General features: G+C 33.1%; 4 protein-coding genes and 6 non-coding genes across 11 annotated transcripts; 3 read left to right on the forward strand and 7 right to left on the reverse strand.

Moving 5' to 3' along the window:
• The first annotated feature begins 423 nt into the window (after positions 1 to 423).
• On the forward strand, positions 424 to 1721 carry LOC115707615 (ESCRT-related protein CHMP1B). Its single transcript, XM_061108371.1, has 2 exons — positions 424 to 768; positions 893 to 1721. Exon 2 carries the CDS (start codon positions 934 to 936, stop codon positions 1543 to 1545), a length of 612 nt encoding a protein of 203 aa, XP_060964354.1. The 5' UTR covers positions 424 to 768; positions 893 to 933; the 3' UTR covers positions 1546 to 1721.
• A 3662-nt stretch (positions 1722 to 5383) lies between these two features.
• On the forward strand, positions 5384 to 10880 carry LOC115707618 (anoctamin-like protein At1g73020). The gene is made up of 16 exons (XM_030635631.2): positions 5384 to 6271; positions 6465 to 6534; positions 6687 to 6802; positions 7266 to 7392; positions 7471 to 7571; positions 7658 to 7749; positions 7852 to 7956; positions 8066 to 8335; positions 8556 to 8688; positions 8767 to 8880; positions 8965 to 9032; positions 9147 to 9277; positions 9552 to 9634; positions 9720 to 9827; positions 9987 to 10145; positions 10282 to 10880. Exons 1-16 carry the CDS (start codon positions 6092 to 6094, stop codon positions 10456 to 10458), a joined length of 2034 nt encoding a protein of 677 aa, XP_030491491.2. The 5' UTR covers positions 5384 to 6091; the 3' UTR covers positions 10459 to 10880.
• A 2176-nt stretch (positions 10881 to 13056) lies between these two features.
• LOC115707619 (ras-related protein RIC1-like) lies at positions 13057 to 19258 on the forward strand. The gene is made up of 8 exons (XM_061108372.1): positions 13057 to 13330; positions 13734 to 13806; positions 13934 to 13981; positions 14078 to 14125; positions 17680 to 17751; positions 17851 to 18006; positions 18091 to 18194; positions 18314 to 19258. The coding sequence occupies exons 1-8, from the start codon at positions 13317 to 13319 to the stop codon at positions 18408 to 18410; spliced, it is 612 nt and encodes a 203-aa protein (XP_060964355.1). The 5' UTR covers positions 13057 to 13316; the 3' UTR covers positions 18411 to 19258.
• On the reverse strand, positions 18958 to 22031 carry LOC115707620 (large ribosomal subunit protein eL28y). Of its 2 annotated transcripts, none has more exons than XM_030635633.2 (4): positions 21874 to 22031; positions 21632 to 21790; positions 21112 to 21275; positions 18958 to 19257 (listed from the first exon to the last, which is right to left on the reverse strand). In XM_030635633.2, exons 2-4 carry the CDS (start codon positions 21777 to 21779, stop codon positions 19117 to 19119), a joined length of 453 nt encoding a protein of 150 aa, XP_030491493.1. In that variant the 5' UTR covers positions 21780 to 21790; positions 21874 to 22031; the 3' UTR covers positions 18958 to 19116. The 2 variants fall into 2 exon arrangements, with proteins under 2 accessions (XP_030491493.1, XP_030491494.1); XM_030635634.2 differs by having other exon boundaries at positions 21889 to 22028.
• On the reverse strand, positions 19433 to 19516 carry LOC115708477 (small nucleolar RNA R24). The gene has a single exon (XR_004009976.2). It is a non-coding gene; the product is annotated as a small nucleolar RNA R24 (small nucleolar RNA).
• Positions 19651 to 19742, reverse strand: LOC115708474 (small nucleolar RNA R24). The gene has a single exon (XR_004009973.1). It is a non-coding gene; the product is annotated as a small nucleolar RNA R24 (small nucleolar RNA).
• Positions 19836 to 19927, reverse strand: LOC115708475 (small nucleolar RNA R24). Its single transcript, XR_004009974.1, has one exon. It is a non-coding gene; the product is annotated as a small nucleolar RNA R24 (small nucleolar RNA).
• LOC115708476 (small nucleolar RNA R24) lies at positions 20118 to 20209 on the reverse strand. The gene has a single exon (XR_004009975.1). It is a non-coding gene; the product is annotated as a small nucleolar RNA R24 (small nucleolar RNA).
• On the reverse strand, positions 20314 to 20405 carry LOC115708472 (small nucleolar RNA R24). Its single transcript, XR_004009971.1, has one exon. It is a non-coding gene; the product is annotated as a small nucleolar RNA R24 (small nucleolar RNA).
• LOC115708471 (small nucleolar RNA R24) lies at positions 20831 to 20922 on the reverse strand. Its single transcript, XR_004009970.1, has one exon. It is a non-coding gene; the product is annotated as a small nucleolar RNA R24 (small nucleolar RNA).
• Positions 22032 to 22311: the final 280 nt, after the last annotated feature.

Raw genomic sequence — 22311 nt, forward strand, 5'->3', positions numbered from 1 at the left:
ATTAAAATGGGGTGTTTTAAAAATTTTTGGGGTGTAAATAAAATTTTCCTTATAAAATAAAAGACTCTCGCGTGCAATAGACTATTTGAACCCTATTTTTAGAATGTTAAATTTTTTTAAATCTTTTAATATTTTGCAGAATTATTATAACATAGACAAAGATAAAAAAAGAAGAATTTGCAAAAATACATTTCTTTTATATTTTATTTACAATTTTACGACTTAAAATTTTTAATTACAAAAATACTTTATAAAATTTTAAAATTATAAAAATACACTTTACTCGATAAATGATAAAAAAACAATAAACAAAAAATTAATTTTACGACAACTATAAATAAATTATAAAATAATTAAAAATAGTTTATTATTGTTATTGGAGATGTATTTCTATCAATTAAAAAGTAAAAATAAAAAGAATTGTAACTTTTTAAAAAATTTGGATTCATTGTGTAAATTTTATTTGACTAAATATTCTCTCATACCAAAGAGGTAAATGGGGGTGAACACCAAATGGTGCAGTGTTGAATCATCCTATAGTAATTACCTAATTCTTTTATCAAAATTTATAGACATAATTACACAGCAATGATCTACTTTACCACATGAAAATTTTGGTGGTGGTGGTTCCGAAAATTTGATAGACCATCGGACTTTTCGACGGCGGCGGTCATTGAGGAAAAATCGTTTGTAAAAAAATTAACAGCTGAAATAGACAGTACAGTAGATGACGGCCCTTATCGACCGCGTTATGTGATTCGAAATTAGGTCATTTCTTTCTTAGCCGCGTTTCTCCTATTCAATTAGAATATATACTATTTAGTCAATATTCACATATCCAACAAACAATCGCATCTCTTCTCAGCAATTTCAATTTCAATTTCTTCAGCAGAAACCTAGAATCCCAATTTGAAATCCTGAGTAACGATCGCCATGGGGAACACCGAGAAGTTGCTTAATCAGATCATGGAATTGAAATTCACATCCAAGTCGCTACAACGCCAGGCCAGAAAGTGCGAGAAGGAAGAGAAGTCGGAGAAGCTCAAGATCAAGAAAGCCATGGAGAAAGGCAACGTCGATGGCGCTAGAATCTACGCTGAGAACGCCATCCGCAAGCGAACCGAGCAGATGAACTATCTCAGGCTGTCTTCACGCCTTGATGCCGTTGTGGCTCGCCTCGATACCCAGGCCAAGATGTCCACCATTAGCAAGTCCATGGGTTCCATCGTCAAGTCTCTGGAGTCTACTTTGGCTACAGGAAACCTACAGAAGATGTCCGAGACTATGGATCAGTTCGAGAAGCAATTCGTGAACATGGAGGTGCAGGCCGAGTTCATGGAGAGCGCCATGGCTGGGTCCACTTCGTTGTCCACTCCCGAAGGAGAGGTCAACAGCCTTATGCAACAGGTGGCCGACGATTACGGCCTCGAGGTCTCGGTGGGTCTGCCGCAGCCGGGAGCGCACGCTGTGCCTACAAAGGAGACCGAGAAGGTCGACGAAGACAATCTCTCCAGGCGCCTTGCAGAGCTCAAGGCTAAAGGTTAAGACTTTTAATGAATTCCATCCCCTATAAAGAGGACACAGGATTTCATATGCCATCTCATTACATATATATGACTATTAATGTGTATCAATTGAAAACGAAGACTGCTTTTGAGAAGTTGAAATTTCATATGTAAATTATATTGCATTTGGGTATTCTCATTTAATCTTTTTCTTAACAATGGTGTCAATTTTCTCCCATATTGGCCTGACATTTTCTATGACTTTTATGGTCTTTGTGAATAACTTAACATGAATGGAGCAGTGTCTATGAATTTCTTTCTAGGCTTTTAGCTTTGATTAGCTAATATGTATTGTGGATATAACTTCTGCTTTTCTATGTGTTTGACTATACTGTAGTGCTCTGTTAGTTCTCAGTACAGTATTCATTTTAAGTACTTGTGTTTGATTCAATTGCTGGCTTTCAACATGATTGGTATCGTATTTATATATATGTCTAACCTTATCAAACGAAAATTTTCTCATGGTCTCTTTTTCCTCTTGATTTTGTGGTCTAAATTAGTTTCTTATCTTCATAGTTCATAGTTCGTACTTTTGTAGAAAGTTTTTAATATTTGGAGTGAGCCTTACAATGTTACCTTCTATTTATATTTGTCTGTTTAGCTTCGGAGGTTTTCTCCTAAATGCTATGGTGTTGTCTGTCAAATTTCAAATATGTTATGAAAGCTTGCCTTTTTATCAGTTTATTTTAGTACCTCTTAGATTAATTCTAAGTTGGATAAATCTCATTTGATGGTAAAAAAGATAAGAGTGGATTTGAAGAATGCTACTTTGTGAAGCCTCTCTTAGCAGTTTTGAAAGTTCTCTTTTCATCAGATATTTTGAGGAAGCAGAAACTATATTTGATTCTCATCTACGTCAAGTGGATTAGCAATCGGGTTGGGTTCTGTATGTATAAGCTTTGAAGCTAAGTTTGCTGCTCTTTTGGATCTTACACCAAATCAATCAGTTTATGAGTCCGTTTTGTTTTCTCTCTTTGGTACTGTTATGTTCTGGTCGGTTGATTTGGGCGTTTGGTATAGGGTTAGACTTGGTAGAAATGGTAGGAATAGGAATCTGAAACTCAACCAATGTTTCCAGGTGAATCTCACATTTAAGTTTTATATTTGCTTAATCTTTAATCTAAGCACCTTCTAACTCTACTTCCAAATCAAACTCATATAACAAACACATTTTAGTTTTTCGAGTTCAAAAGTACAAATATCTTTGTAATTGTTTGCAGTACAAATAAGCTTGTATAAAATTCACATTTACCAAAAATGTAAATTCTTAGAATTTTGTGTTTAAGAATTAGTTCCTCTTGACATCTAGAATCTGATTCATATCATGCAGTTAAACATTCTCGTAGGGATGCGTAAGAATATCGTGATTGTGATTTGTGGTGTAGATAATCTTTGTCTGCCTTGTTTTTTTTCTCTCTGAATTCCTTATCTGCGGTGTTGTTTTTGGTCAAGAGTCAACACAAGTGAGAAGTCCATCAAAATGAATAATAAAACTGAAAAATGTATCTTATTGAACAGACTAAACTGAACTTAAAAAAATAAAAAAGTAAAGTAGCCTCTATTGGCTTATTTCACAGTTTCATCCTAATTCGTAATCATTTATGATACTTTTGCTGTCAATTTTATTATGTTAGAATAATGAAAAAATAAATAAATCAGTTTAAAATATAAAAAAATCATAAATAATATTTTACTGTAATGTTTATAAAAAGTAATAATGTTTTAATTTAATTTAATTATTTATTTTTAGAACAAGTAATTAATTTTAATTTATAAATTTTTAAAAACGTGTTTATTTTTTTATATTTTTAATTAATAAAAAAATAATATAAAGTAAGTTAAGAAAGAAAAATATATTTTCTACTAGAATGAGGTGTAATTTTTCTTTTTATTTTTCTCTTAATTTGTATGAGTCCCACAAGATTTTTTCTTTTCAAAATTTAGTAAATAATTGTGTGAAAAAGAATACTATACAATCAAATTTTATTCTCCTCAATAAACATGTCATTAATCTCATCTGACAAATATATCAATAAATGTCTATATCTAATTTCTATATGTGGTCACAAATTATAGAAATGAAAATAAAAGAAAAGACACCTTGAATTTATATATTCTTTTCAAAAGAACTGGAAACATTAATGGCGAGGTTCTAATTGAAATCAATCGAAACAAACAAAATAAAATGATCACCACATTTAGGAGACAAACCACACTTCTAAATTTGGTATTTTTAGTATTATTTTTTCCTTAAATTCATTCTATAATAAATATCTTAATTAAAGAAAATGAATTTATTTAAAAATATCCAAATATTAGTTACATTATTATAACAAGTGGATGGATGTTGTTCCAATGTCTGAGGTTAGAAGAATAGATTGAGAATTAGACAAAAGAAAATGCAAAATGCCATAGCAAAGTAGTGACAAGGAAGAAACCACCACTAAGAAATGGATAAAATGTTGTTGGCAACAGCAGCAGAGCAGAGTACTACATAGTAAAACGTTCTCTCCAATGCTCACTCAATATAAATAATCTCAATTTTTCGATTTTATCGCTACATACATACCCTTTCCTTATCTTCTACATCTACCCACTTACTTAAGTATTATTAACCAGTCAACTCATGCATGACCCAATTGCTATAATAACTTTGCAATAACACCATCTAACTCCTGCCTAATTTTCATTATTACTAGGCTTAAATTTGACAATCAAATAATGGAAATTCCAAGTTTTCCTTGTATCTCCACAACAAGTTTTCCTTGAAAAACTAACTTTAGATCCTCAAATTTAAAGGAGAAAATATAAAATATGCTTGAAAAATATAAATCTATATATGAACCCAATTTAAACCACTCAGAAAAGCTAAAGCTTCTAGCTGAAAAATTGCAATTCCTTTTGAAAAAATAAAACCAGAATTAGTAACATAAACAAACATAAAAACATATTTTTTTTTTTTAAAAAAAAAAAGCAAAAATGCTAAAATGAATGAGAATGATGGTTTTTAAACTAATATATATATTATATACATATAAAATATGTATATATATATATATATTTTATAACATAAATAAACTTGCAAATGTGTAATTTATTAGTAGTAGTATAATTCCTTTGAATGAGAAGTTCTAAAGCTAAATCTTGTGGAAAACTAGTTGTCATCTCGAAAGGAGTTTCGGAAGACTAGCTTATTCATTTAGAAGAAGTCTTTAAGAAAATTAATCGTCCTTTAAAAATAAGTTCTGAAAGACCTTTCAAAAAAAAAATTCTTGGATAGTTTGTTTCAATTAGCTTTGTGCTTATCTAACACGTCCTTTTAGAATACGCCTCGTCAGCTTGTAACTTACGTCCAAGAAGCAGGAATCAGCATAGTTTATATTCGGAGAACTCTTTGCCAAAGTTGATTTGAAAATCTCACTTAAAAAAACTAGTTAAACTGATTAAATCGTAACCGAATTAATTATTTAGTCGTTACACCCACAGCCTTAAAACTCATCAGAAAAAGCTAGAGCTTCTAGCTGAAAAATTACAATTCCTTTTGAAAAAATAAAATCAGACTTAGTAACATAAACAAACATTAAAACACTATAGAAAAAAAAAATGCTAAAATGAATAAGAATGATAGTTTTTTTAAAAAAAAAAAAATATATTCTACTGCATAAACTCGCAAATGTGTAATATATTTATTTATAGTCAATCTCTAAATTATTCATTATAATCGAGTCGCGCTAGTCTTTATTTATCAATCAAAAAAAAAAGTAAAGATTTTTTTTTTCTATACAAGAAAAAGTAAAGATATGTTCACATGTTTATGAAATATTTTGAGAATAAATAATAATAATAACAGAAAAAATTTGAGGTAAACAATAAAACTTTTTACTGTTTTACTTTCTTAAACCACAAATTAATTTTTCCGAAATAACATCACTATTTTTTTTATTATTATTAGTAAGTAATGAAATCCATAAGATTAGCAATAAAAGAAAGAAAAAAAAGAGACAAAGGTTGCCGAGTTGCAGACAAGTGAACAGCGTGTCTAGTAGTTTGATTCATCATCATCATCGTATTCGTATTCATAATCGTAAGTAAAGTGTGTCTATTCCCCAATACACGTCCACTTAAACACCTGTACTGTTCTGTTCTGTTCTGCCTTTTGTTCTTTTTCGTTACATTCGAAAATCCCAAACATTTTTCAAGTCCCATTTATTAAATTAATAAATTTGCCTTTACAACATTACATCTCATCAGTCATCTTAATATTAATAAACCCCACCACGGAGGTAGATAGATAGAGACCCATAATACACCCGTTAATACAGAAAGTGAGAAACTGTTGAAAGGCATGGACGTTTTTGAGTTATTTCAACCCAAAACCAAAAGTCTTGTTCTTTCCTTCCACCTTTCTCCGATCCATTAATTAAACAACAGCCTTTTGTCCATTTGTAGCTCTGGGGGTTTGTAAATATTGGTAAAGTTATTTCCTTTTTGAGACTAATAGTAAGGTTGTTGAGGTTTGGCTGGAGATGAAGGAGCCCGAGGAAGAAGAACAGCCTGCGTTCGAGATTGGGGTAGTGGTTCCGAAGAGGAATAATGTGAAGGCAGAGGATTTGAATTTTGATTCTGTGGAGGTTCTTGTACGTGAATTTAGGAAACTGGGTCTTATAGTTGAGAGAGTCATTGGGGTTGCTGATGAGTTTCTCAAGGTTTTTACTATTCTCAATTCCTTTCTTTCTCCATTAAAGCATTTTCCTTTTTCTTCATGGAATGGAATATTCACTTAGTGATATATATAAATGTTTTCCCTTTATTGATTTAATAAATTTTCTAAAGGAACATATTATGTTTTCGTAATTGGCTAACGATAAAGTTTCTAAATTTTTAACTTAATTATTTTAGTTAGCTGCGCCTTTGGAGACTTTGGGGAGAGCGGCAGTCAGTTTGCAAATAAAGAAACGAACCCATATTGGTAATAATTAACATAGCATACAAAGATCATCTCAACTCTTTTATATATGTATTATGTTGTTACAATTTTAAAAATTTGTCCTGTTATACCTTTCGATTTGCATAATATTATAGGAAATATGTGAAGAAATTCATCACAATACCTGATTTCAGGAGTGGATTTGCAATTTGAATGGGAAGAGTTTGAAGCTTTTGTGAGACAACCTGATGGTTCATTGTTCAGTTGGAGTGAGCGGTTTCACTGCTATCAGCACTTAATTTATAGAATTGTAAGTCATTCAGTCATCCTTAGTATGAAAAATACTCATTTACCTTCAGTGTTATAGAGTTTGATATGCTCCATCTTTGTATTTTAATCAATATAGAATCATTCAATGATCCTTCTTTCATATTAAGACATCCATTATTTATTAACCAATCACCATCATTACTTTAGACATGGTTATTCTTCTCCTTATTGCCACCTTTTGGTGTGATGTATCTAATAATTGAGCTTTAGATGGTGACTAATCAATACTTACTAACTTTAACTTGAATCCTTTAATGATGATTAGATGTTTTCCATGCTGTCATTGAATCTGACATAATTTGAAACATTGAATTGTTATGACTGTCATATTATGTATTTGTATGCATACTTTTGTCTATGATCAATAAAATCCTATCAAGGTAGAAGTACAAATTTAATATGAGCTTCTCTTCTATTTGCAAATTCTTCAAAATGTTTAACAGGAGAATAAGAGCCAGTCAGCTATAATACTAAAACATGATGGTAAGGAATTACAGTGGGAAATCGGGGAATGTTTGCTGCAGAAGTTGAAGTCGGAGAGCATTGTTAAAGATGTCTTTCCATTGCATGGTAAGCATTATCCTTTAAGCTATGCATGCATATTCGATATCAACTTAACTGAAAATGAGTGAATTTTTTGGTTCATAGATGAAATAAAGAGAAAGAAACTCATTCACAGTTGGGCCTTACATTGGCGGGACTTCACAAGGCAGCCGATAGATGAGATTTACTCGTATTATGGGACGAAGGTTAGTAATTATGTAGTAAATTATTATGAGCAGATTATTGAGGTACTTGTTTGCGTAACATCTGAACAACGGGAATTTTTTCACAGATTGCAGTCTATTTTGCTTTCCTTGGAATGTATACAAGATGGTTGCTGTTTCCAGCTTTCTTTGGTCTTACGTTGCAGATCATTGATTTCGGGTAATTCTGCTAGTCTACTTCTTAATATCCTATGGACTGTTATCACATATTTGTGCATCTGGTGTGATATTTATCTGTAAGAATGGTTTCTTGCTCTCTTAGGTCATTGCAGTTACTGGTGCTTCCCATTTTCTTCATAAGCATTATACTATGGGCAATCATGTTTTCCCAGTTCTGGAAACGTAAAAATGCTGCCCTATTGGCCAGGTAAATTTTTGGGTGAACCGCCTTTTCATAAATTTCAGTTTACTTTGTCTTAATTTATATAATGTTTTCCTTTCATTTCTTATTGTCTCTATTGGTTTGGGTGTTGTAGATGGCAAATTAGTTATCCGATTGGAGCTGATGATGGATGTAAAATTTTGGGCATGGAGTGGGGTTCCTTACAGTCACCTATAGAAATTATAAGAAAATGGGGAACTGACAACACAAAAGAGAAAGAAGTTTTCCAAAGGAATGAGTGGTTTGGACGAATAAAGAGATTCAGAAATGATGCTTTCGTAATCTTAAGTATTATATGCCTCCAATTGCCATTTGAATTGGCCTATGCTCATACTTACGAGGTTATGGAGTCTGATCTTTTGAAGTAAGGAACCAGGTTATCTTGGCAATGTTTTCGTTTCATACTTTCCAAATCAACATTCAATATTTCTATTTCTTCAGTTTAGGCTTTTCGTTCACAGAGATGGACTAAGTTGCTTCTTTGTTGTATTCTAAGAATTAGTGCATATAACATTCTTTGTTTCGGCTGTGTTGATTCTTATCTGTGTCACGAGAATTGACGTTTCGATTCCCTTTGTGTTCAGATTTGGGCTTACAACTATTTATCTTTTTGCCATTCAATATGTTACACAAATCGGCGGTAAGATCTCTGTCAAGCTCATTATGCATGAAAACAATGAAAACACAGAAAAAAGAGCTGACAGCTTAGTGTACAAGGTATTTAACAGAAAGTCGGGTTTTCCTCCTCCATAAACAATCATTTTCATATACTTAACAGGCCTAGTTTCCTTGCAGGTTTTTGGTCTGTATTTTATGCAGTCATATATTGGTATTTTCTATCACGCGCTACTGCACCGCAGTTTCTTAACTCTCCGCCAAGTCTTGATACAGCGCCTCCTTGTGTCTGAGGTAAACTACATAGATAAATCTTCCTCTTCCTTTACTTTCTTCTTCGCATTCCTTTACTAATGTGCTTGAAATATCTTTTACTAGGTGTTGGAAAACCTGTTGGAGAATTCTTTACCTTATCTTAAATATAGTTATAAGAAATATAGAATCAGGTAAGCTTTCTATTTGACTATCCTCCTGGTACTTCTACATTGTTGGTTAACTTTCTTTGCCTGAACTTCAGCTGATGCATATATTATGTATTTTTTAAATTTTCTCGTATCTAGACGCAAGAAAAAACAAGAGAAGGGATCACCATGTGGGAAGATTCTATTTTCTTCCAGAGTAGAGAAAGAGTATTTGAAACCTTCTTATTCTGCAAGCATAGGCGACGAGCTTGAAGATGGACTCTTTGATGGTGAAATTCAGAAATCATCTTAATACATTCTAATATAATGCTAATCTTGTTTCTTATATTTCTAAGAGTATGATTCCTATAGGTAGAGGGGTGTTCATGTCACTTTCAGAAAACAAGCTTTCTTGGAGTTAGCAACTGAGATAATAATCAGCAAATTCTTATCCTTAATTTTATTGTATGATAATGTGGATCCTGGGTGTAATATGAAAATTAGGAATTTCATGGGATAATTGGATACGTGTTTTGACTAATCAGATCCTTGAACCACTTGCAGACTTTTTGGAGTTGGCATTGCAGTTTGGACTGATCATGATGTTTGCTTGTGCATTTCCACTGACATTTGCCTTTGCTTTTCTGGTATACAATTATCTTAATAACACTTGTATCACCGCTCAATCTGGTTCTTGTTAAATTTTGTTTTCTGAAACTCCACTCCTTGCAGAACAACATCACTGAAATCAGAACAGATGCAGTAAAACTGCTTACCATGTTTAGGAGGCCTGTTCCTCGTGCTGCCGTAACTGTTGGAGCTTGGCTGAACATTTTCCAGGTACTTGGCCCAAAATAAGATACTCTACATGGCTAGTATGTGTAGATGTTTCCATTGTTGTCACAGTACAAGATTCTGGACTGCATATATTTCATTTTTTCATGTTAGTATAATTGTCTTTACTAATGTGAGGATGTTATCATGCTATCCAATTTTCAGTTTCTGGTTGTGATGTCAATATGCACCAATTGCGCACTTTTAGCATGGTTATACGATCAGGAAGGAAAATGGAAAATAGAACCCGGACTTGCTGCTATCCTTATCATGGAACATGTTCTCCTCCTGATAAAGTTTGGATTTTCTCGTTTTGTTCCTGAGGTGACTTTTCTCCTCTTGTGGAGGCATTATTTACCCAAACCTACGTGTCTTTGTTTACAGAGTAGAACTTCATTTGGTGGAAACAAAAGCATAAAACATTTGGGATAATCTAAAATCTGAGTCTGGTTTCCTGTAGGAACCGGCGTGGGTGAAAGCTAACCGAATGAAGAATGCTACGCAGGCTCAGAACATGTGTTCTAAGCAGCTTTTGCGGACCATGTCTGGAGGAGAGAGGGCATTTGCTCAAGGAAAAAATTCGAATCGGGGGAGTAAAAATGTACCCTCATCTGAACCCATTCAAGAAGATCTTTAAACTAACAATAGTATGGAAGAATCAGATATTTCAGTTGTCATGAAGGTGTAGTTTTTATCTAGAAGAACGCCTTTAATTTAAAGAGATCTTTATATGTATACATAGTCTTGGTTTTGTTCATAGCTAAATTATCTACTATGATAATATCATATATAGGATAGATCATTTAAGGGATTTGCCCAAGTTTCTTACCACTAACCCAATGAAAAAGGGAGCTCATTCAGAATCAGAAGGTGCTCTAAAACAGCTTATCCGAACCATTTTTAGAGGAGACACAGGCATTTGGATAAGTTAAAGATTAATGGTTGATTCACATCATCATGTCATATGAACAAATTATTATATGGTTGAATTGCTTTTGCCTATGTAAGTTTTGACATTTCTTGAGACCTGTTGTATCAATCAATACAATTTTTTTTGTACATTGTTATTTTACTATCATGTAAACAATATGTGAAATCTAGCAATGAAATCCTATTATTAGACCGGACAATAATAGTTTGAGCGATATGAAAATCAATGAATATAACACCTAAGAAAGCTTTAGCAGCAAGAACAATAGAACAATTAATGGAAAATGTCTGTAATATACATATATATACATCAATTTGTGGCAGAGCCCTTTATTTTTATACATCAAATACGAGCAGAGAGTCCCTTTTTTTGTACAGTTGAGGCAGAGCTTCACCATTTCTAATACAAATCTTTCCAATTTAAACCAATGCAATAATTCAACAAAACAATAAAAGAATCAATCGAAGTTAATCTAATCCAACTCATATATACATCTGAAATTTGCATGGTGACTATCCAATTTAGATTACCAAAAATATTGCTCTTGTTTAGGTACGGGAGCCTCCAAAACGACCACTGACTTGGCGAGCATAAGCAACTACAGCCTTAGCCCATCTCTTGATATCATATTTCAACTTGTTTGAGTCCATTTCTTTCAAAGTTTTGCCTGCTTCCATCCTCACCTCCATGAAAGAGAAACAACGGCCATATTTCTTACTACGTTTTTCTGAGATTTCACCGCCTTTTACAGCTTCGCCACGGTTTAGAGAAAGAGTTTTCTTGACAGACATGGTGGTGTTTTTGGAAGCCTTTTACTTCTAATGAACCTGGTTAAGTAATTTGATGCGTATTATACGTATTGGGTCTACATTTATATAGGTAGAGAATTAAACCAAGACAAGTAACTTGGTGTTTTAATACGTGTGGCAACATTGACTTGACCATTTCAAAATTCCCATTACATAATTCCAATAAACATAAGGTTTTGGTGTCTAAAACACTTATTACTTTAATACACGGTTGTTTAAAGAAATATATACAGTTCTGTACCAAATGGTAAGTTGTTTAGTTTTATGTTTTAGGTGACTATATTGTCTTTTTATAACTTTGTACTACTTTAAAATATTCCTGTACTAGTAATCTCTGGCTTCTTCCTCTTGGTCAAAGGAATAAACAGTTAGATAAAACATCACACGTTTCATATTACAAATTTACAATGCATTATTAATAGTTAGTTCAAAAAAACCCCATTTGAATTTTCATATGGAGAAAAGTAGATACGTACAATGTATTAATCAAAGAGTACAAGTAATTTAGATCGATAATTTGAAAGGCTTCTATTTCAGATATTCTTGACTTAAATTATCTTTCTAGGCCTAAGACCATTCAAATCAAATCAAATCAAATATATATAATATTCAGTGTAGCAACTGCCAATGATTATAATGATTTGACTTTTTATTTTAATTAAAAAAAACGTATTTTTATAAAGTTCAGTGCATGATTTGGGTGTGATTGGTTCTTACACAAAAAGAAACTTCTCAAAGAACTTGCTGCGGAAGTCATTTAAGTACTTTCTGATGTAGTAGACTAGTAGACTAGTTTTATTTTTTATTAGAGAAAACACCAATATAAAAGTAAACCAAATATTTCCTTTAATTTTAACTCAAAAAATATTCGGCCATCTTTTTACAGATATGTCCTAAACAAATAGAGGGCAATAATATTTACTACATTACAAAAAAAAGTAAAGTGATTGAATTTTTAGCTTTTTTTAGGTCAAATTAGTGAATTCTACCAACACATATTTACAATAAAGAGAGAACATACACACATTAGGAGTTTAGAACTGAGAATCTGAGATCACCTGTCTCATTTACGGTAATTTTAGAGATAATAAAACAGAAAAATATAATAAATGAATAAAACTATATAGTAATTATATATAAATATGTATCTTATCTCAAATAATTTAATTTCATAATTATTATAAAATATCACTATCCAGTATACACTTCTAAATTAAATTTGACATAACTTTGATTCTTTGAATATGTCAAATAGATATTTAAAAATTATGGTGGGTTGGGTTCTTGCATAGGAAACATCTCAATGGAGTTTGACGTCTGTACTTTGGCAAACGTATATTTTTTGCATCATTTTTATGTGTAAGTAATCATCGTATACATTTATATTAGCAAGTTGACCACCAACTACAACATTAAATTAAACTAGTTTTAGTGCTTACATCATATCATATCATATCATCAGTGTCCTTAACCATTTTCTTTAATTCATCTCAAACAGAACTGTTGCTCATATATTAGACAGTACTAATTGGACCTACAAACCAATTTAACCAAATCATTAACGGTGGTCCATAAAAACTCCCAACAGAGAGACTTAGCTGCGTTTGATTGAGTATCAAGTCCTTCAAGTCTTCTTCAACTTCTGACTTTGTAACTTCTCATACATATTACCCAATAATATTTTTGCAACTGGAACGAAATAATTCAACGATTCCTGAAGCGAGCAGCTGAAAATCCTTCATCCGTTACTAAGCTATGAATCCTGAATAGTAATAATCTCTTTTAACACTAAATATATGGCTTTATTGATGATTGATTTGATCAATAATTTGATTTTGTAATTTGTAACAAAGTCAAACCCAATGGTTTTCAAATTTTTAGTATCTGGGTACGTAGCTTGATTAGTTTTAATGGGTTGTTGATTAATTAATATATTTTGTCAAATGAAAGTTGATCATTGTTGGTTCTGACTTTGAACAGTTAGCTGAAGAACCTTGTTTGTTCCAAACATTAATTTAGTACTTTGTGAGAAGAGAATTTACAGAACAATCATGAATTCATGACTAGGAATAACTTTTTTTGGCATAAATATTTATTTCTTATCATGTTATGTTTCTTATGACCTTAAATAATATGATATTTAAAAAAATGATTTTTTTTTTCCTATTGCAGTGATTATCTTTTTAAACTTTTGCTAATCGGAGATTCTGGTGTTGGCAAGACATGTCTTCTGCAGAGATTTGCGGTATTCAATACTTAGAACTTTCTTGTAAATGAAAAACAAATTACTAATGATTGCTGATAGAATATGTGTAGATTGATTAGAGTATTTGTTTAAGTTATGTTTATTTGTTTTCTGTCATGTTTTGTAGGATGACACCTACGAAGAAACTTATATCAGTACCATCGGAGTGGACTTTGTAAGTACAGTAAAGGGCAATGAGTGTTGGAGGTTCCATTTCATGATTATAAGCTCAAGATTTTATTTTTGTTAGAACTCTGCTTTTTCTATGTAGAAAATTCGAACAGTGGAACAAGATGAGAAGACCATCAAACTTCAGATTGTAAGTACATTGTTTTGGTAAAGAAATGATTGTTCTCCATCCTGTAATGAAATTGCTTCACTCTAATACTCAAGAACTAAACCTTCAACAACAGAAACTATAAAACCAGAAAAATTAACATAAAATTGGGAAAATGAATGAGCTTTTATTGAATGTGATCAGCACTTTTACAGTTAGAGATTACAACACACACTTCAAGGCTATGGTGATAAACACCAATTACAACAAAATCACCCTGAGAAACACATGATCAAACACACATATGTTCTATTTACAACCCTCATTCACTCTTGTTTCTTGGACAAAATTATACTAAGGAGAGTTTTATCTAGGCTAGGCTTAGATTCATCTAAGTAAACACTTGGTCTCGAGTTTAGTGTGTCGAGGTCTATGTATAGACTAGGACAATTAGTTAGTTAAGTCTTAACCGTCTAAACTTTCTAAAAGTAGTAAAATGTTGATGTGGCATCTATTAAGTGAGTCAAATTTTTAACAATTCCACCTCATTTGGCTCAATAAACAGATGACAAGAATAGATGTAGGGGAGAAACAATGTTGAGCATATTCAAACATTGCTGAAATTTGTCCTTGGTGGCACTCTTAGTAAAATTATCAGCAAGGTTATCGTGAATGCTAATCTTCTTCTCAACTTGAATCTGTTTTGATGATAAAATTTCTCTTATGAAATGTAGCTTAATATTAATGTGCTTTGACCTTTCATGAAATATTGAATTTTTCATGAAAGGCAAGGCACTTTGATTGTCACAATAAACTATGTTGTCCTAATACTTGAAGTCTAACACTTCTTTTAACCATATGGCTTCCTTGATGGCTTCTGTAGCAGCCATGTGTTTAGCTTCAATTAATGACAAGGCTACTACTTTCTGCAAATTAGATTTCCAACTTACATAACCTCCAAAAGTAGTAAACATATAGCATGTTAGGCTTCTTCTGGTATCTAATTTGCAGCAAAATCTGAATCCAGGTAACCAATTACTTTCTTCCTTGAACTGGTTCTCCTTACTGAACACGATACCATTATTTAAGGTTCCCTTTAGGTACCTCATTGTCCATTTTAGTATTTCCTAGTGTTCAGAATCAAGGTCTAAAATGTACATGTTTACCACAGTCATAGCATGAGCTATATCATGTCTTAAACATACCATGGAGCACATAAGACTCCCAACACAACTAGCATAGGAAACTTTGCTCATCTTGGCTCTATCTGGATCTTCGCTTAGTGATTGAGTTGCTAACAGCTTAAAATGTTGAGCAAGAAGAGTTGCAACTGGTTTGCATTTGATCATGCCAAATTGATCCAGTACTTTTAGTAAGTATGATGCTTGAGAAATTATTAGCACACCAGGTTTAGGTCTCTTTATGTCTATCCCAAAAATACTTTTAGCTTTGCCCCGATCTTTCATTTCAAACGCATCTTTGACAATCTCTGATCTTTCTTTGCTAAGGATCAAAGTGTCATCAACATAAAGTAGCTTATAAGTTTGATGACCGAAATACATATGAATCATACTTGCTTTTAATGTATTCACTGCTTAACACATAGGAATCAAACCTTAAATTTCATTGTCTAGGTGCCTGTTTAAGGCCATATAAGAATTTCTTAAGTAAACATATACCTCATATGGATCCCCATGTAAGAAAGCATTTCTTACATCCATTTGGTTGATTTCAAATTTTAGTTGCCTTAGCCATCATAGCTCTGATTGATGCTTGCTTCACCACTACAGTAGAGAAATCTCATTGTAGTCTATACCCTCCTTTTAAGTAAGCCCTTAACAACCAGTCTTGCTTTGAATCTAGTTGGTTCATTTTCTTATATGCCTTATATTTGAAAATCCATTTGCATTTCGATTTCTTCACTATCACCTAGGTTTTGTTCCTCTTCCAAGATTGCATTTCTTCTTGAATAGCCTACAATCATGTTGCTACATCCTTGCTTCTCATAGCTTCCTGATACCTTTTAGGATTTGAGCTGTCAATTTCTTCTGCAACCATAAGTACAAAAGCAATAAATTCAGCATACCCAAATTTGATTAGGGCTCTTACTTTGTCTCATGTCTCTGTCTCAAGCTAATTAATAGCTACCCAGCTCATGTTGATAGGTATCTGCTATGTCGGATGGCCATCTACTCAGAAGAAATAAATTCAGCATAGCCATCTATTATGTCTGCAATCTCATATTTTTTGGACTTGTGATGATTTTTCCCTCTCAGTTTAGCCTTCAAGGCCAAAGACTCACTTCTAAAGTGGTCGTCCTTCTTGCAATAGTAACATTTCTTTCCTGTAGTTCCATTTGAACTTGATCCTCCATTGGAGCTTCTTGAATTTGACCTTGGATGGTTACCCTTGTAACCATTAGAGTTTTGATTTCCTTTGTATTCCCTCTTTGGAAATTTTCCTTTAACAATAAGTAATCCTTCTCCATTGTTTTCTCCTTTCTCATCTCCTTTCTTATGAATATTTTTTGAACTCAATGCAACCTTAACCTCTGTCATGGTAACTCAACAGGAATATGGCGGCCTAGTCTTCATAATTTATATTCACTCCAAGATAATTCAAATCAAGAATAATTTTGTTGTAATCATCAAGATGCTTTCTTAGTTCCTTTTACTCATCCATTTGAAGTGTATACAACTTCTTCTTGAGATACATTTTATTAGCTAGAGATTTCTTCATGTAAATTGAGGCTAGTTTGTTCCAAAATCCTAAAGCCTTTTTTTCATCAGAGATTTCTCTTAACACCTCATCACCAAAACTGAGAAGAATGGCACTATTTGGTTTGGCCTCAATCTCAATTTTCCTCTTCTTATCTTTGATCAATTTCATGGCTTCTTCATCAAGACCCTCATAGATCTCCTGGTAAAATGGGAATGCTTTTATCTTTATTCTCCATAGACTGAAATCATTTGATCCAATGAATTTGTCCACCTCAAACTTTATTGTTACCATTTTATTCTTGTTCTTGATTGTTCGAATTTGACTCTTGAATTGATGCAGTTGTTTCTTGATTGGTTGGATGCGAATCCTGAAAATTCTTCTCAATTCACCTTTTCTCTTTTCTCTGATACAATTTGCATTGCTTCACTCTAACTTGTTATGATGAATAATAACTCAAGAACTAAATATAAAATTGGGAAGAGAACTTAGCTTGAGTCAATAACAAAATGAATGAGCTTTTATTGAATGTGATCATCACTTTTACACTTCGAGATTACAACACGCACTTCAAGGCTATGGTGATAAACACCAATTACAACAAGCTCACCTTGAGAATCACATAATCAAACACACGTGTTCTATTTACAATCCTCATTCACTCTTATTTTTCGGACAGAATTATACTAAGGAGAGTTTAGATTTGGTCTCAAGTTTAGTGTGTTGAAGTCTATTTATAGACTATGACAATTAGTTAAGTTTTACTGTCTATACTTTTTAAAAGTAGTAAAATGTTGATGTGGCATTTGTTAAATGAGTCAAATCTAACACATCCCTTATTAAATCATTATCTTTTTTTTTCTTATTTTTATTTGTAGTGGGATACCGCTGGTCAAGAACGTTTCCGTACAATCACTAACAGCTACTACCGCGATGCTTATGGCATCATTGTATGTATTAGTATTAACCTCTTCCATTCTTAATTTTGGACCTTATTTCTGAAAGAAACATATACGATTTTTTGTTGTGGGTTCTTTTCTCTCTGCTAGATTGTCTATGATGTAACTGATGAAGAAAGTTTCAAACATGTCAAAAGCTGGCTGCAAGAAATTGATAAATATACCAATGGAAACGTGAAGAAGCTCATAGTTGGAAACAAGTGTGACTTAACTGACAAGAAAGTGGTTTCTTATGATACAGCCAAGGTATTTTAGTTGCTAACTTTTCTTGTGATGTTGATCTTCTAATATATATTTATCAGAAAATTATGATCTTTCTTTTTTCCAAAGGCATTTGCCGATGAGGTCGGGATACCATTCTTGGAAACAAGTGCTAAAGATGCCACTAATGTTGAACAGAGTTTCCTGAATATGGTTGCAGAGATAACGAATGGGTGAGTCTAATCTCTTGATCGTTCATACCATGTTTTTATCCTAAATACTAACTGAAGAAGATTTCTTTAAAATTTTCATTTGATTGGTAAATCAATAACATTTTTTTCCCCTTGCTTAGGATGGTCCGTAAACCGGAAACTTCTGACAAACCTGCTGTTGTGTTGCCTATGCATGGCCAGCCAGTTACTAAAAACTCTTCCTGTTGTTCCACTTAAATTAATACTCTGTGCTGTTGGAAGAAGAGTACAACCAATATAATCTGATTTTTTTTTTTTTGAGTCAAATATAATCTGATTTTGGTTATCCTTGAAGTCGTAAAATTCAGCCGCAAACATTGTTTTCCCAATTGTTGATTTAATTATGACTTGAAATAAGACAGAGAATCATAAACAGTTCACACAGCCTAAAGAAACTCTAATTAACTTCAAATGAATGAAAAAAAAAAAAACAAACAAACAAAAACCTCCGTTTAGCAAGTACAAGAAACTCCTTTATTACCTTCCTGTATGACCATTTGGTGTTGTTGTCTACTTATTCAAGGTGGAAATTTACAGAAACAAAACCTTTGGCACCATACTGTAAGGAGTTATGAACTAGGAAGTTAATTGTGTTCAGTTAGAAAGTCTAGCGTCTAGTTTAGGCAGTCAGTTACTGAAGGTCAAGTAGATTAGTCATGGAAGCAAAGGTAAGAGACAAAACATAATTTGTTTACCATGTAAATTTAATTTAGTATTCTCCATTAGAACAAAAAGACACATTAAGTCGAGAAAAAACATAATCTTTATCCAAAAATATCCTAATACTGAAAAACATAATCATATCCAAAATTAAGATTAACAACCTTAATAAAGAAATTCCAAAATCCATTCAACATCTGGAAATAAAGGACTCAAAATCAGGTAAAACACACTAGGGCATCTCTCACTTTCCACCACGGATTTTCAGAGCTTGTCTGTTCCTCTTCTTCACACCAGACTTGGATACCTTGAGGCTTCTGTGCACAACGCTCAACCTTGCAAGGGCTGCTTGCTTTAAATCAGGTCTGTAGAAGTTATCAGACACCTGCAAATAGAGGGTGCAAAAAACACAATTAATACTTCCACAACTTGAGATGAAAATTATCAAGATAGACAAAGCAAATTGTTACACAGGTAAAAAAACGTACAAACTACCACCAGGGACAAGCTGACATTATTCATAAAAACACAATATGCATAAGTGCCAAAATCCAATTTCATATGCTCACAAGCCAAGCGTAACAAGAAAATCTCATTGAAGAAATCATTTGAGATGGTCACAAGTTAAAGCTCATCACTGCAGAAGAGGCAAAGATGTAGTTCGCTAAAAGTAGGGAATGATTCATCCTTAAGATGATGGTTTGACTAAAGTGTGAAACAAACTAAATAGACAAGCTGACACAATTATGTAAAAGGGACCGGAAACAACCAAATAGCGTATACTCAGAAGCCAAGCGTAACAAGAATATCTCACTGACAAACCATCACAAAGATGGTTTGTCTTACATGTTAAAGCCTCATCACCGCAGAAGAGGATTTAAGTTGCAAGATGTGAAGAAGCCATAAAAGAAGAGATTGGAGCAACCAATCTACAAAATAGGGACCGGAAACAATCAAATAGCATATGCTCAGAAGCCAAGCGTAACAAGAATATCTCACTGACAAACCATCACCAAGATGGTTCATCTTACATGTTAAAGCCTCATCAGTGCAGAAGACAGTTTAAGTTGCAAAATGGGAAGAAGCCATAAAAGAAGAGATGGGGGCAACAGTATATGCTCCTAAAGATAATAACAGATTAACAGAAGTGCTAAATTAACTAGAAATAAGCTGACATCTTTCCTACAACCACACTATCTTCCCAACTTTCTACAAGAAAAGAAAAGCCTGGCACAATCAATAGCATATGCTCAGAAGCCAAGCGTAACAAGAATATCTCACTGACCAACCATCACCAAGATGGTTTGTCTTACATGTTAAAGCCTCATCACCGCAGAAGACAATTTAAGTTGCAAGATGGAAAGAATTAACTAGAGAGAATAAAACCACACTATCTTCAGAATTTCTACAAGAAAGGAAAAGCATGACACCATCAATAGCATATGCTCAGAAGCCAAGCGTAACAAGAATATCTCACTGACAAACCAGCACAAAGATAGTTCGTCTCACATGTTAAAGCCTCATCACCGCAGAAGACAGTATATCAGCTAGACAGGGTTCAGTTTAATCCAGAAAAAGATATGGTCCTCCAAATATAATGGCTCAACAACAGTACAAACTACCAACAGAAACAAACTGATGCCTTTCCTACACCCACACACTATCTTCAAAACATTCAACAGGGCAAATACCAAAACCCTAAGACAATCAAGAGCATATGCTCGGAAACCAAGCTAAGTGTAACAAAAGTACAAAGCTATCTAGGAATCACAATGACACCATACCTACAATGATAACTATCCCCCAAACATTCTAGAAGGAGGAACCTAGATGCCTCTGAAGACATGCCCAAGTGTAACAAAAGTACAAAGCTATCTAGGAATCACAATGACACCATACCTACAATGATAACTATCCCCCAAACATTCTACAAGAAGGAACCTAGATGCCTCTGAAGACATGCCCAGAAGCCAAGCGTAACAAGAGTATTTCATTGAAGAAACCATTCAATATGGCTACCCCTTAGATGTTAAAGGCACATCACCGCAGAAGACAAATAAATAGCACATGCATATAAACTTGAACGGCGAGCATTTACTGCACCTCAATTCCTAACTTGACATTCTATTTTGTTAACTAGAGAACAAAAAAATCAGGCCCAAATCATCTATGAAAATGACATAGTGATTAGTAAAAATAAAAAAAAATAAAAAAATCCAAGGAGAAACATGCATTATACCTGATTTTTGACAGCTTCAGCCATCCTACCGAACTCTTTCTTCATAACAGACTTATGAAGCAAAGCAGCAGGCTTGTTCTGCTTCTTGGTCTTAGATGTTGCAAGCAACACACCTTGATCTTTACCAGCGGGTTGAACAGTGACAGTCTTCTTGTTAGACAAGCCTAATAGAAGAATCCAATCATAAGTCATCTAAAAATATTTCGAATAACCAAATGTTCCAGCTTTGAACTTAAAACAAAGAAAGCAAAAAATAAAAGAATTTACATTTCATCAAATAAACTTTCTTATCATTAACCCCATCCATTATTTGAACATTATATGACAAACAGGTTTAAGATCTCATCAAACATAATTAACAGTTTCCAGTACTCTACGAATTGACAAACATTAGATATTAAATCATAAAACAAACGCAAACGAAAAAGAAGAGTTACACAAAAATAAATCTCGTGAACCAAACAATGAGCAACATAATCAAATAAAACGGCTTCAGGCTAAACAAAGACAAGGCAAGTACCAGAGTGCTTGTACGAGTTGAGATTGCACAAGTTGTTGCTCTCCTTGCTGAACTGCACACTTGCGTTACCTCTCCCGAATTGCTTCACCAGAAATGAGTTGTTGCTCTTAACGATCTCCCAGATCAATTGCCCAGGTACGGTGGCCATTGCTTCCTGCCCTGCAACACATAATAAAACATAAGATCATCCATAACAATCCCATCAAAACCACCAGTTAAGAACTTTGAAGAAGAGAAAGAACCTCTAGGGTTTTTACTTGGGGATCTATCGGCGGATCTTCGAAAGAGAGTGTGAGAGCAGTTAGAAGAAGTAGGCGCCGATGTTAGGTTTTATATACTCAAAAACCCTAATTGCCTCGCGCTGAAGCCCTGGAAGTACTTTATTACATTAAAACCCTTCGACGAAAAGACCATAATACCCATGCTCAATATACATTTTTCTATACGACACATCATTTGTTTTGAAAGTGACAAGTATAATGTCGCTTGAAAACTCAGAACTGTAGTTAAAGAGTATAAACGACATACTTTTTCTTTTGAGATAATATAAACGACATACTTGAAAAGATAAGCAGATGGATCTATATCCCCTAAATTTGGAATAAATTGAGTAATACTTTTTTTTGTATTAATTAATCAAAAATACTTTATTTTATTAAAATATATTCACTTTTATAAGT

Source organism: Cannabis sativa, chromosome 1 (assembly GCF_029168945.1).
Source record: "Cannabis sativa cultivar Pink pepper isolate KNU-18-1 chromosome 1, ASM2916894v1, whole genome shotgun sequence".
Taxonomy (NCBI): Eukaryota; Viridiplantae; Streptophyta; class Magnoliopsida; order Rosales; family Cannabaceae; genus Cannabis; species Cannabis sativa.